At 40.2% G+C, this 17,447-nt stretch overlaps 2 protein-coding genes across 4 annotated transcripts; one reads left to right on the top strand and one right to left on the bottom strand.

Annotated features, from left to right (window-relative positions):
• Positions 1-2,239: 2,239 nt before the first annotated feature.
• h1-0 (H1.0 linker histone) lies at positions 2,240-3,579 on the top strand. Its single transcript, XM_028567849.1, has one exon. It carries the CDS (start codon positions 2,487-2,489, stop codon positions 3,069-3,071), a length of 585 nt encoding a protein of 194 aa, XP_028423650.1. The 5' UTR covers positions 2,240-2,486; the 3' UTR covers positions 3,072-3,579.
• Positions 3,580-4,454: 875 nt separating this feature from the next.
• On the bottom strand, positions 4,455-16,933 carry rhot2 (ras homolog family member T2). 3 transcript variants are annotated; one of them, XM_028568052.1, is made up of 19 exons: positions 16,699-16,933; positions 15,695-15,753; positions 14,917-14,998; positions 14,742-14,785; positions 14,245-14,298; positions 14,070-14,122; positions 13,608-13,716; positions 13,339-13,440; positions 13,121-13,219; positions 12,909-13,017; positions 12,691-12,811; positions 12,342-12,426; positions 11,951-12,096; positions 11,722-11,822; positions 9,087-9,217; positions 8,875-8,955; positions 8,661-8,783; positions 6,565-6,767; positions 4,455-6,337 (listed from the first exon to the last, which is right to left on the bottom strand). In XM_028568052.1, the coding sequence occupies exons 1-19, from the start codon at positions 16,733-16,735 to the stop codon at positions 6,220-6,222; spliced, it is 1,857 nt and encodes a 618-aa protein (XP_028423853.1). In that variant the 5' UTR covers positions 16,736-16,933; the 3' UTR covers positions 4,455-6,219. The 3 variants fall into 3 exon arrangements, with proteins under 3 accessions (XP_028423853.1, XP_028423852.1, XP_028423854.1); XM_028568051.1 differs by lacking the exon at positions 16,699-16,933 and adding an exon at positions 16,042-16,366; XM_028568053.1 differs by lacking the exon at positions 16,699-16,933 and adding an exon at positions 15,849-16,000.
• Between the last annotated feature and the right edge of the window lie 514 nt (positions 16,934-17,447).

Genomic DNA, 17,447 nt, shown 5'->3' with positions numbered 1-17,447 from the left:
AGCCTATGTCCAGTTAGTACTCGCCTATGAAACACGGAGGCACTGAAAGCAGCATATAATGCACTGGTCATTAAGGTGTATCTCATTATACTAACAATTGAAATTGTGAGGTGAGCACGCAGGGCTCGGGAGGTCCAGTCAGTTTGGAGGACGTCCCTCTGTCGGCGGATAAAGGGAGTGGTCTAACCGGGGGGAGAAGTCTCTGTTTGGCTACTGCTTTACAGCAACGCTTCCTTAACGGGGCACATGCGGCCAAAGACAATAACACATCACTCCGGACAAACAGTGAGAAAAACAACGGACCGATACCCTATATCCCCAAATGACCAAAACAAGCCGAAGCGGTTCCTGCAACACATGGCCCGAATAGGAGTCGCAAACAATAGGCATAGTGTTCATATTCTCATAGAGCCATTACTGTGTATATTTATACAGTATAGCATATGAGCAGCGCTTAATTATGCTCCTCCCTCCTTTATTCACTCATTCAGTTGCGCCATACAAATAATGGTATTCACTCACTCACTCCCTCCAGCTCTCACCCGCTTTATTCACTCATTCATCTTCACCCCATCATCTAGTTACTCCCCCTCCCTCTTGTGCACTTGTGCTATGTAGTACCACTCACCCTTTCATCTACTCCCTCCCTCTTCGGTGCCACATGAAAAAAACAATCATCCATTCATTCACTCCCTCCCTCCCTCCCTCCTTGTTTTCACTCATTCAATCCCTCCTCGCTCACTAACCCACTAACTCACCCACCCTCCCTTTTAAAACGCACGCATCACGCACCAAAAAACAAAACACTCAGTCCTCAACTCACTGTTGGACACAGGTGGAGATGGAGGGGCAGAGGCACTGATATATACCTTACTAAATGTAACTTCATTTTGATTATTCACACAATTTATCGGCTAAAATAAACAACATACATTATGATCAAGACGCCCAAATATAAAGGTAATTGGGCATCGTGTTATTATTTGACAAGATGACACTTCATTGCTTCAAATGGGCAGTATCCCACTGTAGTCTAGAGGACCACCTCTCTGACAAACAGCCTGGTGTTGTTTTGCACCATTGACTATGACGTGCATAAGGACAGAACGTCGGTTATTATCCAAAAATAGTGTTCAATAACTCAGAAAAGCATGCCATAAAAGTCGGGAAAAAAGCACTACTCCAGTGGCTGACTTTCATATAGGAATCAAAATGGCGTTGCAGGGAGGGACATCAGACCTGATATTAAAATAAGAAATAATACAGGAGAATTGTAGTAAAGTTTGTAATTTAAAAGGTTTTTGTTTTTTTTAGGGACCGGCACCATAGACCCTCATAAAAATGAGGAAAGCCAAATGTCAAACCTGTTATTGACTGTGGTCTGATGCGCCAGTTCCTGAACAAAAGAAAGCCATAACTGCGCACTATATTGAAGGACTTTGGTTTCGGATGCAGTCCCCCTTGCAGCTGGACTCACACCTGGTCACACAGCAGCCACTTACACCTCTATCAGATATATAGTGATCAATTTTATGGTCCGGTATCAGAGTCCTGATCTTTGGAGGTGTTGGCAACTTTCCTGACAATGGAGCGCGAGTGGCGACTGCCATAGTGACAGTTATAACCAATTCTGTCCAAAAACCAGCAAACACAGCAATCCCATCCACCGTATTCCAACCCATATTAAACCATATCATCGTCCCAAGTGTCCCCTGTAACTTAAATATTGTGACATTTAATTTATATGAGGTTTAACAGCAAATAATCTCGACCACGTCACTCAAAGTCAATGGCCGGACTGTGTTAGTTGGGAAAATGTATCGATGTATTAAAAGCAAAAACAGATACAGAATCCGACCGAACCGCGTGCATCAGTTTAAGCATAGATACAATTTCGATATGCATAGGATGATTTTGCCACAGGTTCCGTCTGTTTGGGTCAATTCAACGCGAATTGTGCAAAATTGTTCACAGCCCGCATTACTTCCAGCGGGTTTTCCTAGAATAAAAGTTGTTCGCCGGTACGGATGAAGAAAGAAAAGTGTGTCACTGTGAAGCCTAATGTCTCTGCTATCAGCACATAATGTTTTGTGGATCAGTACTCCGCCGTAGCTTTTATATTTGTCAGGAGTTGGAGGATGAAGAAACACAAACGGGACGGCGCCAGTTCCATGGAGTCCGCTAGATCAGCTGCTGGCAGTTGGTGTTCTCAATCACGTCCGCAGATAGGCTTCATAGGCTCACCGAAGCGCCTGTGGAATAAGACACTTAAGTGATCCGGTGTGCTGAGGCGTCAGTCTGTGTGGACAGAACATCATTTTTTTTTACTGTGAAAGCAGTAAGTGTGGCATTGTCTGACAATTCGGACTTTCTGGGGATAAGCTTTATTTCTGGTATATATTTCGCTGTTTCTGACGCTCTGGTGTACCAGCTGAAATTACACACCTTGGACTTTTTTTGTTAAGTAACTCCAAACAGAAGTCACCATGGCAGAGACGTCGGCAGCTCCCGCCAAAGCCAAAAAGGCAGCAAAGCCCAAGAAAGCCGCTTCTCATCCCAAGTACTCGGAGATGATTAAAGCGGCCATCATTCACGACGCCACTCGGAGTGGAGCGTCCCGGCAGTCCATCCAGAAGTACGTGAGGAAGAACTATAAGGTGGGCGAGAACGCCGATGTGCAGATTAAACTGGCTCTGAAGAGGATGGTGGCAATCGGGATTCTGCGCCACACCAAAGGCGTCGGCGCGTCCGGATCCTTCAGGATGAACAAACCAGAGGACTCCAAAAAGTCAACCAAGGCACCGGCACCTGTCAAAGCAAAGAAGGTAGTGAAGCCCAAACCCAAGAAAGCGGCGAAGCCCAAGAAGGTGGCCAAGACGCCGGAAAAACCCAAAAAGGCTGCTGCAAAGAAAGTGAAAAAGGTCGTGAAAAAGGTGACACCAACGAAACCCAAAAAGGCACCAGCTAAGAAACCCAAGGCAACCAAGCCCAAGGCAAAGCCAGCAAAGAGGGCAGCCAAGCCCAAGGCAAAAACGCCCAAAAAGGCAGCCAAAACAGCAAAAAAGAAGTAAACGGACAATATCAGAACAAAGTCAATGTAAATACTTAAGGAAATGTTTTCGTAAATGTATTATTTTTGTAAGGTCTTATGCAAACTTATACCAGTCGTTTTCTCTCCATTGCACTATAGCCTATATGCTGTAGAAACAATTGTGCGCATTTTTAGTTGGCGTTAATAATACTGTTAATTTCTATCTGATCCTTGGATACATATAGACCAGGGTCTTGCTGAAAAGGTAAACAAAAATGTACATACAGTTGAAGTTATTGATATTGTTAGTGCACGGGGCCATACTGAAATTACAAATGTGACAATGGTGAGCATTGTTGAGCCTTTACAATGTACAGACCAGTGGACGTCAGCAAGATTTTCCTTAAGGCTCTATAGTTGTCATTCAAGCTCCATTCTGTATATTTCCTCATGTTCAGACGATTCATAATATTCAAACATCCCACTGTGTTCAGTCACTTTTAAAGACTTGTTTATACTGCAATTCAATAAACCTTTGTGATCTTCTACTAAATGTGTTGGTCAACTTATTGCGCGCATTTTACGCGTGCGTAATATGCTTGGTGAAGTGGACGGAGGTATTTATGTGCATATTAAAGATTAATAGGCCTAATCTACTAAACTGCCCAATACCATTTTCTAATCCATTTGGATATACATAGCCTATCTCGGACATGATAACCATTTTAGCCAGCTCCATGAAATTAGTTATTGTGCACCAAGGAGTTGCAGCCAAGCCCACCTATGGAAGCACCAATAAGGGATGATATTCTGTTGCAGAGGCTGAACAATAGTGAAATTTAGGAAGACTACAAGTTATAATGTTATTAGTTTAACTAGGAGTGTTAAATATCAGGTTATATCAATGACTAGAATCGTGCACTCTAAATAACATTTTAATTGCTTTTACCAACTAGTCATAGAGACAGACGAGGGCTTTGTAGGACGCTTGGTGATGTAAAGTAAACGACCGTTTACCATTAAAACTCTGTTGGGAAACAAAAGTGCACAGAGATAAAGTCCCTAAAGGGAATAGGACGGTGGTAAACAAGGCCAAGAGTTAAGTGCTCTGTATTGGTCTAAACATCTCAGAATGTAGTCAAAAGCTGCCTTGAATACAAGACATTTCATGTCAGCGGCTAATTTTTTTTTTTTTTTTTTTGGTGGTTCTAGCACAAAAAAAACTAGACTCAAAATCCCCTTTCCTTAAAGTGGCTGCAGAGCAGCGAGGAGGTGGCTTTGCAGACACACCCAATGCTAACTACCCTACCTTTCACCTGACATGCAACACTGCCATCTTGTGGTGTCTTGCAAGAATGCGTCTCCTCCTCACTGTAGTTGGGAACGAGACGCAGACAGACTGGAGTCAAAGAGTCGATTAAAGTCAAGATCAAACACACAAATTTCCCTCTACACACGGGTATTCATTATCATCTTTTAAGACAGGTGTAAGATCACCAAACTAACCTTGTAATTAAACAGCTTCCGGCTGAATGATCAAAGCAGAGCATCCAGACGCGCCAAGGCATGCTGTCCTTGCATTTTGACATGCTATTTGCGAAAGGGCAGTAATTGATGTCAAACCAGAGTAATCCAACATGAATGTTTACAGCACAGCAGAATACCTCTGGAACCAATTACCTTTAGCAACAAACGTTTTGTGATTAAGATGATATGGTATCTGGAACATTTAGGATACTCCAATAATAGTGTTTAGAACAAAATTGTTCTGTTATTAACACTTTAGCACAGTAATGCCTCATTCTCTGAAGTATTGATACTTGTGCATAAATGCAAAAAATAAAATAAAATAAAAATTCCAGTCAGAATTTACAAGCCATAAAAATTAGCTAGATATGTTAAGTTAAAGTTAAAGTCAATACGGGGGAAAAAAGGCACCAACTGTCCAACATTTTAACATTGATCTTTCATCCCAACATCCATAATGTCTTTTTGGGCAAAAGGTCCCCAGCCAGTCTAGTCTGGTCTTTTATTAAGCATCTAAATCAGTTCAATTTCAGTAAGAAAAACAGCCATATTTTAAAAGTCACAGAAGTGAATTCTGCAGAAACCGCAGGTCCCCAGCTAAATTAAGCAATAAAACATACATAACATGACTGACTCATGTTGGAAAACAATGCACCGATTGTGTAACAAGGTCAAAGTGTATGCACAGTGTCAGGTGTATGTAAATAAAAAATAAATCACAGATCATATCTATTTCAGTCTCAATTAAAATCAATTAATTCAATTTCAATGAGAACAGAATAATTCATTTGACCACATTTGTCTTTACCTTTGTGTCAGTTTAAGGTTTGCTCGGCCTCCTTTTACAGGAGAAATTATTATCTGATTTCTTGCATAAACAAACTGCCATTCTTCTTCATGCACATCCCTGCAACAGCAGATCAGTGGAGGCCTTACTGCTAAAACATTAAAATGTTTCATTCTCATGGAAAATAATATGCCTAAGGGGCAAATAACATGCTATGACTACTCATTGCTGCTGGAGTTATTTGGCAAATCAGATATGAACATCTAGTATCTGTGGAGGCATAGTCAGAAGGAAGAGTGTAGTTCATTGGGGAGCTCCAGCAAGAGATTCAGTGGCAGCCAATCAGGATGTTTGCTCACTTAAAAATGCTCCATGTGCTGCCATTTGGTTCGTCAGTCTAGTCAATTTGGCATTTTTTCTATATTATGCTTAGGAAACACTACATGTATATAAAAACTCTCTCAATCTCACCAGTAACACGTAAAAGATAATCGAGGAGTAAGCTTAGATTAGACACAACTGTCTTTCTGCATTTCCTCCTCTATGATAAAGCACCTGTTTGGATGTGAACAGTTTACTTTGCGTTTCAATGCACCGAGCGCTGTCAGGCTAACTCCTACTTAACCTGGTTTTACAATGTAAGGCAGAAAAAGCTGGGCACAGCAGCGTGGGGAATAATATGATCACTAGCTTCCAATTGCCTTTGGACTGTTGTGATCAGCTGACTCAGAGGGTAGGACAAAGTAAAGAAGGGCAGAGATATGAAGAGTTTCCTGGGAGCCTTAAAAGGAAAAATGATGTGGTGGCTCTGGTCTCTGAGGTTTGGTCTTGATGGATGGATGAAAAAAAAAAAAGAAGCTCAGCTGGTTGTTGATCATTTCAGTCTGGCGACAGATCTGTAGATAGCAAAGCCGAGAACGGCAACCACAGCCGAGCCCAACGCCACTCTCAGCCAGAAGGATGTGTTGCTCATGTCTGAACCATTCAGGTGTCTGGAGATTGGAAGAAGGGGGGGGGGAAATCATCATCAAGGGTCAACCACACAAAGCAACACACAGCTAATATCATAAGCAAAACAAATGTCTAGCTTCTCTTACGTCTCTACCTATCACATTTTAATCACTAATTGTTTTAAACAATATTCTCATGTAACTGAACTTTATATTCTCCATGTTTTCAATGTTTCTTAAGAGCAGTAGTTTGTGTAAGTAGGACGTACGGGTACACTGCTGCACAGGCGAGCCTGGTGTAGATGTTCTTGCTGGTGGAGTCGAGGAACAGGCTGGAGAAGGGCAGCGGTGGAGGCAGTTGGTGTTTATAACAGAACTCCGCTGGAGTCATCCCGTGGAACTGCTTGACCTCAGGAAGGTCCACCTTGGAGGCGACCAGCACACATGGGATGTTGCTCTCCATGTAGTGTTGCTAAGTAAGAAATAAGAGGGAAAACTTTAGTTGAGAGAGTTTTTAAGTCGGTCATAATAAAATCCAGGTAACCTTTATACATAATTAATGCAAACAAACTGAAGAAGTCTAAATAACCTTTATCATGACTCGTACAGGGACACGGATCTGTCAAAGTTTGAAAGGTTAACTGTTCCGTTTATTTAGTTTATTTTTGTTGTGAGTGTGCGACAGTAAGCAGGTAAAAACAATACCTGTTGACATGAAGCCTTTTATTCCACTAATAATCAGGATAATTGGCCAAAACAATACAAAGTTCCTCTTGTAAACACCTTGATCTGAATAAATACTCCATTTCAGAATATATATTTTTTGGAAGAGGTGGTTTAATCCTGTTATTATTCTTTTGACATACCATTTGATACCATTTTGTATGTAAGGATCCCTGATTACTTTGTATTTTCAGGAGATCTTTATTCTGGAACCAGGGCATCCTCCAGACTAAAACGTGGGGTATACTCGCCGCAGCCGACCTGTCAAGCGCCAGTGTGACGCCATGGGAGCGCCGTGGTGGTCGCGACACATGTTGCAGTCTTCTGCTGAACAGAGGTGGCGCTAATGAAGAAAGGCTACCGACTTTACTATTTCAACGGACTAGAAGAAGAAGAAAAAGGTAACCAACGGCAGAACTGGCAGCAGCATTGACGTTGGTCACCGTCGTGTTTTTCGTTTTTTTGGTCGTTTATTTGTGTTACTAAAGCCTTTCCCAATGTTCTTTCCCTAAACCCAACCTTTTTTTTTCCTTTTACACATGTATGACGTTCTCGCGATAGCACGGCACGTGGTGTATACAGCGTAGACATACACGCGGATAGCTCAAAATGCGTACAGATAACACGCCATTTGGAAAGTGGCGTGTATGTTTACACAAAGTCATGATGCCATGTTACATCTTAACCCAGTAAGTTTACAAGAGAGACTTGCAGTCACTCTGAGAGTCCTGGCACCCATTTATCCTTGAGCTCGTTCATGCTTCCTGTTTCTGCTTTGTCATGTGCCGCTGAAAAAAATAGAGTGGTGCGCACCCTCTGGACGTGCACTCGAAATCCTGGCGCGCCAGCGAGAGCTACGTCATTTTGACATCACATTGGCACGCACCAGCTCGGCTGCAGCGACTGTAAAACGGCCTTAACCTTTTACATTTCGCCACACATGTTAAGCGTTACCATACATATTGGTAATTTAAAAAAAAAATTTAAAGATAATTTTTTTTGCCATTTTTAGGCCTTTATTTGACAGGACAGCTGAAGACATGAAAGGGGAGAGAGAGGCGCTGCGCCGAGGAGTAAACCTTTATATGTGGGTGCCCGCTCTACCAGCTAAGCTATCCGGGCACCTACATTTGTAATTTCTTAACCCATTATGGAAATGTAAACAGGAATAAAAGGTAAAGTTAATGTTTTTTCTTTATTTAAATCACAACACAAACAAGAAATCGCAATAAACTTAATTGTTTAAAAAATAGACAGACAGCCAACACCTGTGTCCTTCTTGCCCCAGGCATCTTACCTTTGACCACCAAAATCTAATCAGTTCATTCTTGAACTCAAGTGGACATTTTTGCCAAATTTTAAGAACTTTCCTCCAGGGGTTCCTGAGATATCGTGTTATCAAAAAAGGGACGGACGGACAACCCAAAAACATAATGCCACCGGTCATGGCTGTAGTCGGCGCGGAGTCATTAAAATGAGTGGGCAGCATTAGAAAATGCTAAAGGCAGCAAAGTAAGCTGTAATACTACGTTATTTATTAGGCACAAACTCTGATAGGCAGCCTTTGTGAATGGCAAAAATGATAACAAATGGATACCAGTTTCATCTTTTAAATGCTCCCGTAACTTTTGCTGTCACTGACCTTGTATATACTGGCACAATAGTCAAAGGAATGCGGGTCACTGGAGTCATACATGAGACAAGCAACATCACAGGAGGCATCTGATGCCTTCAGGAACTCCACCTCCACATCCACCTCATTGAGCTGCACGGGGAGGAGAAGAGTGTGGTACTCAGGCTTTAGTCAGGTTCAGAGGTTATGGGTCAGCATTAAGATCAGGATGGGAGCTACTTACAATAAGGTACTTCTCCTGCTTGCTGACTTGTACAGTGTTTATGGCATAGGGGGAGAAGGCACTGCTGGAATTTCCCTTATTCTGTAGAAAACAAAAGAGAAAAAACCCCAGAAAAACAGTCACTACTTAGCAATGTTCATTATGCCGACTATTGCAAGTGTATTATGTTTTAATATTTTTCAGCTCCAGACTAGCAGCAGATGGTGCCATACCTCAACGTTGCGGCCCACAAAGGCCTGGAGAAAGGCTGTCTTGCCCGTCCCCCGCGGTCCGATCACCTTGCAGAGAAACACTGACCGCTGTGTCTGGCGCTTTTCCAGGTCCTCCTCTTTCTCCTGTGTTACTGTGCATATATAAACAAGCAGTAACACAAAACATAAACACAATGCACAAACACACAGGGCTGCCATTCTGTCAGTTAGAATTTGACTGTATACCAATTTGTGAGCCTGAAATGCTGCCCTGGAGGAAATGTGTACAATGTATGGAATTAAGTATTATATAAATGTAAAACTGCACCATGCCTGAAGCCTAAGAACTTTAATCCTTGTAAAAAATAAAAATGGTCTTTGATTTTCAATTTCAGATTTTGCTAGGCAAAGTTAGACCTTATCATTTTCCAGGCAATATTACTATTAGCCCTGAAGTCGGAGGCCAACATCCCTAACGCAGAGGATGTAATTCCTGCACCAGCTGATTATCAGTAACCTACACTCTGGGTTTAAAATGTATTACAGCAAAAAATACATTTTACATGAGGGCCACTTAATTGCATCACATTTATTTCACACTAAAGTAAAATAAGTCTATATATTGAGCCACTAAGTGACCTCTTGTGGCAGTTAAGGGCTTTCCACAAGGCCTAAGAACAAGGTTTAGAATAGAATGCAGGTGCACATTATACTGTAAGTACAAGGTATGTCAATCCAGTCTGTGTTAGGCAACGCAACATCAAAAGCTTTAAAGTCAGAGAAAACAAGACAAATAGTCACAAGGCAAAAAAAAATTGCACCACTCTATACTGTCAGACTTGACTCATCTATTAATCAGGAAATCACCAAAGCCTTAGGATTGGTCCTCAAGAGGCAATGAATGTCTGTGTGTAAACACTGTAGCAATCCACCCAACAGTCGTTGAGATATTTGACTCAGGACCAACGTATTTGACTATAAACCCAATGGACAGGAGATTAGAGCAACCAACTGATACTGCCTTTCTCAGAGCGATACTGCTAGCATTGCTAAAAATGAAACACAATACAATGACAATTAACATTACTTCTTAATGAAAGGTTGATTCGGCACCATAAAACACAGTAACTTAGCACATGCTACAACCAGTAACTAGGTTAGGTTATGTGTGAATCTTCACTGATCTCCCAATTCGATTACGATTATCATGTCAGCGATTCAATTCGATATCTCGATGCATCATGATGCGTTAAATTCATTTTTATATTAAAGCCATGTAGGATATTTAATTCATAGCTTTTCAAGCTTCAAAAACAAAACATTCTGCAGTGCTCCAATACTAAATAAATTGGATACATAAAACTACAGCACTGAGCACATGGCACTTCCTGAATGTACAAAACATAACAGAATATGTAAACAGAAATGTTGTTAGGCCTACATTAAACTGTAAACAGAAATAATTGATTATGAGCCTTCCGATTATCGATGCAGCATTGTCCATGTCCACGATTTGATGCATCGATTATTTGATTAATTTCAACACCTCTAGTAACTAGTCCCCTGTGTTAATCTTTATGTCCTTCTGGCCATTCTGATTTTAGCAGCAGTGAAACATACTGTATTACATCTAGGGCTGCAGCTATCAATTCTTTTTGTAATCGATTAATCTAGCACTTTATCGATCGATTAATCGGATAATTTTTTTTTTTTTTTGCTTTTTAAACAACCAAAACAAATAATGTAATAATTTAGTAATCAAGTATTCTACCGATTATTCCATTGATTAATCAAGTAATCGGATAAGAAATACTTAGTAAGAAATACTTTGTAAACAGCAATAGTAAATATTTATTATTACTGTGTACTAAAAAAAAGGAAACCTGTCTTTTGTATATATACAAAAGACAGTTTTTTTAGAAAAAGCAACACATTTTATTGCCAAATTCCAAGTACATTTTTTGGTGGCCCAAATGTTAATATTTTTCACCCCCTTCCCCTTCTTGCCTCTGGCTCTTTGCACCGGATATGCAAAATAGCTGTTCACTGACCAGAGGGTAAATGTGACGGTACAAAGCTTACAGCAGGGCTATTCAACTACACTGTTCTGGGGGACACATTTTCAGAAGCCTAATACAAAAAGAATAGAGAATACAGAAATCACCCACATGACAATGTCATTCACGTGCATATTAAGTAGCCATGCTGGGGGAGGAGCCGGTTTGTCTCCGGCAGCAGCTAAATTTCCAAAGATTAGTAGCAAACTAATAAACAGTTAGACTACAAACCGACAGCTTTTGTTTTAGCTTGTTGGTAAACATCGCTATTAGCAGAGTAGCATGCTGTAGGCTAGTTGTGTAAAACATCGCTATTAGCTATATCGCTATTAATTTATAAACTCCAACTATTCTTTCACATCTCAAGGACAAATGTAGGAGTTTGAAGGTCTATTAGGAAGCAGCGGACAGGATTAAGACGAGTAATCCTCCTACAGAACAGTGCTTAACTATGAGACTGGGATTTAAGTTTTCAAACAGGATGTACAGTAAGCCCCAGTAACTCCCATGTTCCATAGAAAGATGGTCTCACCTTTCTAATTGACATGTTTGTTGGTTGGGATTGTCTAAAATTAACAGAGTCAACTACACAAACACACCTGTGATTGCAGCAGTCTGTGACTCCTGCTCAGTGAGGATAGGGTAGCCTAGGTATCCTAGGTGCTCCAGGCAACGGTGGATGTCAAAGTACGCAGAGAGCCTGCATGTGAAGGGATTGACATACATGTGACTTTTGAACTGTGTACAATTGCTTTTAAGTGCACAAATCATGTAAAACTAATGCATGCAATCACAAAAAAATAATTAACAATCGTGTGAGATACGTACGTCCATTGACAAAGGTAGCCGTGGTACGAGATGTAGCCCTCTTCTGTGGTTGGGACAGCCATGTAGACCTCTGCACCCCATGGTACGTAAGGACATACGCAAAACAGGTTCCTAAGCTCTGTCGGTGACAGGGCAGAGTCTTTGTCCTGAGAGGGAAAACAGGTCACTTCAGGTCACACAAAAGAAGGAAACCCTCGATTATTGAATGTGCCACGCAGAAAACTGAGAGCCGCTACGGAATATTTACCGCAATTGAAATACCTTTCCCCTCATATATTCAACACAATCATCGCACACCAAAAATAACATTTCCCACAACATTTAACTTAAGAGTTACACTCTACTGTCCAGTGGGACATTGTGACCAAAGGCAGCCCGGATTGCTACTCACTTCATCGTACTTGTCGAAGAGCCGCTGGAGGAACTGGTGGCCTAAATGATTGAGCTCTGTGGTGCAGCCAATGGGAACTCGTAGTCTGACAACAGAAAAACAACAATTACATATTTAGATACCTGGGCATTCATAACTAGTGTGTACAAACATAACAAAGGCAAAGCCAAACGGAAATGCAAGAAAAATACGGAAAGTCTGAGAGAGATGATTAGGTAGAAAACAGGGACAGGGATCTGTAGTCTCCAAAACTATTGCAATACAACCTGCTGTAATGCAATATGTATCAGCAATATACAAAATTACATCAGAGTTGACAGATACAGTAGAATAGTGTCACTTGACATACTCAGGGTAAAGGTAATCATCAGTCAGATCAAGGTTGTCGTCATAACCAAACTTCCTGAGTATAGTCCATGTGGTTTCATGTCGGCCCCTCTGGATAAATAACGTATTAAGGAACAAGAAACCTGAAAAAGAGGAGATACAACACTTGCCATTAGTTTAGTGTGGCCTTGCCAACAACCCGTTTAAAGTCGCATGTTCTCATTCCTGGGTGATTTTTACCATTTAGGGTCAGGCCGTTGTCCTGCACCCCATCGCTGGTGTTCTTCCAAACTACTGTCTTCACATCTTCTAAGGCTTGAGGTGCCAGAGGATTCCCAAAACAAGATTTCTACACATAAGATGGATGTTTTTTTTTTTTAATATAGCAAACAAAGAGCTTTGGTTCAAATAATAACTGTGAAGACAGAACTTTAAGTGATTTTAACTGGCACCTGAAAGCAGTTGAGTTCCACGTCACTGAGGATACGGTCATTGTCCTGGTCTGAAATGTAGAATATTCTGCTAAGGGCTCTGACACACGATGGTTTTAGCTGGTGAAAAATATTGGAGGACAAAAATATTATGATCATTTGCATGCACATATGTAAATAAGTGGACTGGGAGAGACAGACACTTCACAGTTGGCATCACATTTCCAAAAATGACTGACCTGTTTGTCCTCAGGGTCATAAAGGGGTGCAGTAGGGTGAAGAACTGCTTTCTGTGCATAGTAAAACAGCTCTGAAATGTTTTTCAGGTTCTTTGCAGAACACTTGAAAGAGAAAAAAAGAGAAAAAAAGGATATTTCAGATACACTTTATAAACAAACTTAAGGCCAGATAACATGGGCATGTGTAAATATTTGTATCTAAAAGCTAAGGTTAGCAGGTGTGCAGTGATTAGCAGACTGGATATGTCTGTGAGAGAGTTTAGTCTCACCTCAACACATGTCTCAATCTCAGAGAACAGGTTCATGATGGGAAGAATGGTTTCCATTGAGCTCCCACAGCGCAGATCCGACTTGTTTCCCACGAGGATGATGGGAACTCTAACAGAACATATATAGAGACAGGGTAACTCTCTATTGTATATAACACTATTGTAGTTTACTGTGTAAATACAGGTATTTCTGCAATACAAAGATATAATGTAAATCAGTTAACATTCAAATAGTGTGCTGCATGCACGCATGCACACACACACTCCTGTGTGTGTTCCTGTGTGTGTTCTTAGGTCTTATTCTGGGAGACTTATTGCAAAGTTAGAACAGGCTCAAACTCCTAGATTACCAAGTTTGCCAACATAACATGCAAACAGTAGGGAGGAGTGCAAAGTTCAATGGCAGATGGCAATGCCTTGGGAAAAGCTCAGAGCACACACCCATCAACAGCTGATACATACTTGTTCCCTTTCTCTGCGTCTCCGTTAACTAAAGGTATCCACTTAGTTTTGATCTGAAAAACAAAAGCAGAGACAAGTGCAATTTGTATTTTAAATGCATTAAGTATATGTGATATGCATTATGTGGAATGCGTGAACAGTATAAGACAAGGTAAACCAAGTAGCAGGTTACTACCTTGTCTATCGTGTCATCGTTGGTGACATCATACACCACACACACCACATTAGCCTGTGTGGATTGGGGAAAAAACAGCTGTGAGGGAACTTAGGCCATAAACAGAATCCACAAAATTCAATCAAATAACTTTTTATTAAAATCCTTGAGAAAAAAAAATACTTATTTTCACGACACTGCACGAACAAAACAGAACATAACAAAAGTAAAAAAAGAATGGAAGATGATTAGGTTGCTGGCCCCAAGCGGCGTTAATGCCAGGCCTTCTAGAAATATGACTTTGGTCTTAACAAAATTGTGACAAACCTCAGAAACAATTATATTTATTTATACAACCAAAAACATGTTATTCTTAATCAGGGCACAGAATTGCTTAATTATTAAAACAGATGATGTTCAGTATATTAATTAGTGCTGTATTCTTTTCCCTTCAATTATTTGTCAAGTAAAATCATATAAAAATACAATTTCAGTGAAATAAAGTATGGTGTACTTACCTTGATGATCTCACTTCTAAGGATTTCATCACTCTGCTCTTTTTCTGTTAAGGACAACCAAACAAATCTTAAAGTCATGATATTCAGACATGCTTACACACCCACACACTACACACCCACACCCACACAGAACTAAATACTGGTGGTGCTACGTGTAAGCATTCAGGTCATATACCTGAGTAGTCCACTATGTGTGTTGGCACCTTCTCTGGAGTCACATCAGCAGGGATAGTGATCTCTTCAGCTCTAGGAGGAACCTGTCAAAGATTGCAGATCACAGATAAAACCATCACAAGATTCAGCCTCCCATTACACAGACACATATTGTCTATTTTTGCATTAAGCATGGACACAAATATGGCTTTAGGAAACAACATTAAGCCATAAACTGAAATGCTAGGCAATTTTCATTTTTTTTTGGGTGAAAATTATACAGTAAAACACAATACTGGCCTCATAGTACATAACAGGGCAGGCTGATTTCATCATGTCAAACAAAGCCCAAAAATGCTGCAAAAGTCACAAATACTTGGCAAAAAACCTACAGTGAATCCAACCATTTCGGACTACTGAGTATTGGAATCAGTAGATTAGCCAAACCGCAATGACAGTATGAAACAAATTAAACTTAAAAGAAACAGTACTATTTTGTAATATACATAGTATATCTAAGAAGTCATTTTTGCAAAGGGAGTATAAGCTGCAAAGGAAAATTAAACTTATTAGCTTGCACACATTAAACACTTTGTTTTCTTTACTGCACAGAAATGAACCAGTCTGCTGAGTACTGACTACAGTAGAGTAACTGTGGCTATAATTAGCCAACTGTGGTAGTATATAGGTACAATATAGACTACAAGGCAGGTGGCCAGGTACATAAACATAGCATCCTCCAGCGAAAAGGACGTATAAGTAAAAAAAAAGCAGTAGTGAATAGTTGTACTGACACTTACCTCTTCTGGGAACTCCTCTCCAACCAAAGACATGATGAGCGATGTCTTCCCCACCTTGGCTGTTAGAGGAGACAATATGAAGAGGATGAGAGGAGGTGGCAGAGGAAGACTCAAGGATCCAATTTAGCTTGTGTGATGGAGTGATAGCACTTACTGTAAAAGTGCAAGTTAGCTACTCTTTATGTTATCATTTACATTATTCCCCTTAGCTATATAGTCTGAAGTGCTGCTCGGTAATATGGCATGAAGCAAACATTATTTTCGCCAGACAATACTAAATCAATGTCTTTGATCACGTTATAAACACAGAACACCCTAAAATCATCATACTGAACAGGTAACGTTACCCTCTTTATATGCAGTTAAATGGGAAATGTCTCCACTTTCAAAAAGCATGGTCATAATTTTAGTAGTAGCTAGCTAGCTACTAACGTTAGTTAGGTTAACTGTTCTACCGTTACGTTAACATATAACTAGCTAGCTAGTACTAACGTTACTTCATGACTTCAGCTATCCGGTTAACAGTTAGCTAGCATGTCTAGCTATGCTCTCTAACTTAATACGTTTCAAATCGCAGAAAACTTAAATAAGGTTACAGCTGTTTATTGTGTAATGTGGCTTTCAGTGGATGGCAGCTGATAAGTTAGACGACAAAACAACAATAACAGGATTTACTAACGTAACTTTTCCATGGTAGTTAATTATGCTAAGAGTTAACGTTATTTACAACTTAAAAGCAAAGTTATTCTGAGCTGCTAAATTAGCCTTGCGGAAATTAACATTTGGACAGCGGCCACTTCATAGACAACCTATAATTGTATCTAATAGAATACAATTAGTGCCGAAATGCATACATTTCCCTATTAAGACAGTTATCACCACCATGCCACCAGGAGTAACCGAGATACATTGAGCTACGAGTTTGTAAGTTAGCTATAGCAGCTAATGTTTGCTAGTCTTTTAGCTTGTGGTTAACGTTACAGCTTTCAGTGCCAATGACTTACGCTCCCCCAATAAGAGTATCCTGACGTCTTGTTTCATGTTTCCTCTCTGTTTGACGAAGAGTCAGAAGCGCTACAGTATTACAGTGGCATTTATCTTTATTTGAATGTCAAATTTATAGCTAAATTCAAATGTGTGCCTCTCCACAGCGATATTGACGCAAGGTGAAACCATATCATTCCGGTTCACAGAGACCGTGAAAACACGTCCTCTGCTGGACAAAGTAACACCCTACTGCCTTCGTTTCCTTCACAATGTTTGTTATGAGGTTCTCATGTTTTGTCTGTAAAACGTTCAACAAATACAGTGAACGTGAAATCATTTAAAAAAAATAATAATTTAATAAAGTCTCATTAAACAGAAAAGCTTTGCAGTATGCTTAACTCAAAATTCTACATGAATACAGCTCTTCAGTAAATGTCTGCTACTTTCCACCTTTGCCCAAAATTGTATCCCATTAACAGCAACATCCTTGGTAATCCTTTACTGTAACATTAGTTTTTAATATAAAACAAACCAATGTACCGAGCCTAATTCTAATCAAACCAATTAAAATTATTTATTTATATCTATAATTGCACCTCAACCTCAGTAAATGTTAATAACCCTCATTCACAACAGCGGTGATTAATTGTACTAAACAATCCCTTATAACACTAGCATTATCATGTACATGTAACATGCTGTTTATCATCAAAATGATGGGCCTTTGCCTGAATTTTTGATATAGCCCTATAAAAAGGTCAAAGCT

This window comes from Perca flavescens, chromosome 21, assembly GCF_004354835.1.
Source record: "Perca flavescens isolate YP-PL-M2 chromosome 21, PFLA_1.0, whole genome shotgun sequence".
In the NCBI taxonomy this organism is placed as follows: domain Eukaryota; kingdom Metazoa; phylum Chordata; class Actinopteri; order Perciformes; family Percidae; genus Perca; species Perca flavescens.
This window is presented reverse-complemented; position numbering and strand designations above follow the sequence as displayed.

Bases quoted from the DNA above. Each gene is read 5' to 3' on its own strand.
- rhot2 (XM_028568051.1), bottom strand. From the start codon at position 16,096: ATGACCATGCTTTTTGAAAGTGGAGACATTTCCCATTTAACTGCATAT. The intron at 14,123-14,244 runs GTAGTAACCTGC...TTTGTTTTTCAG, and splicing joins ACGATGACACGATAGACAAG to ATCAAAACTAAGTGGATACC. The intron at 11,823-11,950 runs GTACGTATCTCA...CTTCACATGCAG, and splicing joins GGCTACCTTTGTCAATGGAC to GCTCTCTGCGTACTTTGACA.
- h1-0 (XM_028567849.1), top strand. From the start codon at position 2,487: ATGGCAGAGACGTCGGCAGCTCCCGCCAAAGCCAAAAAGGCAGCAAAG.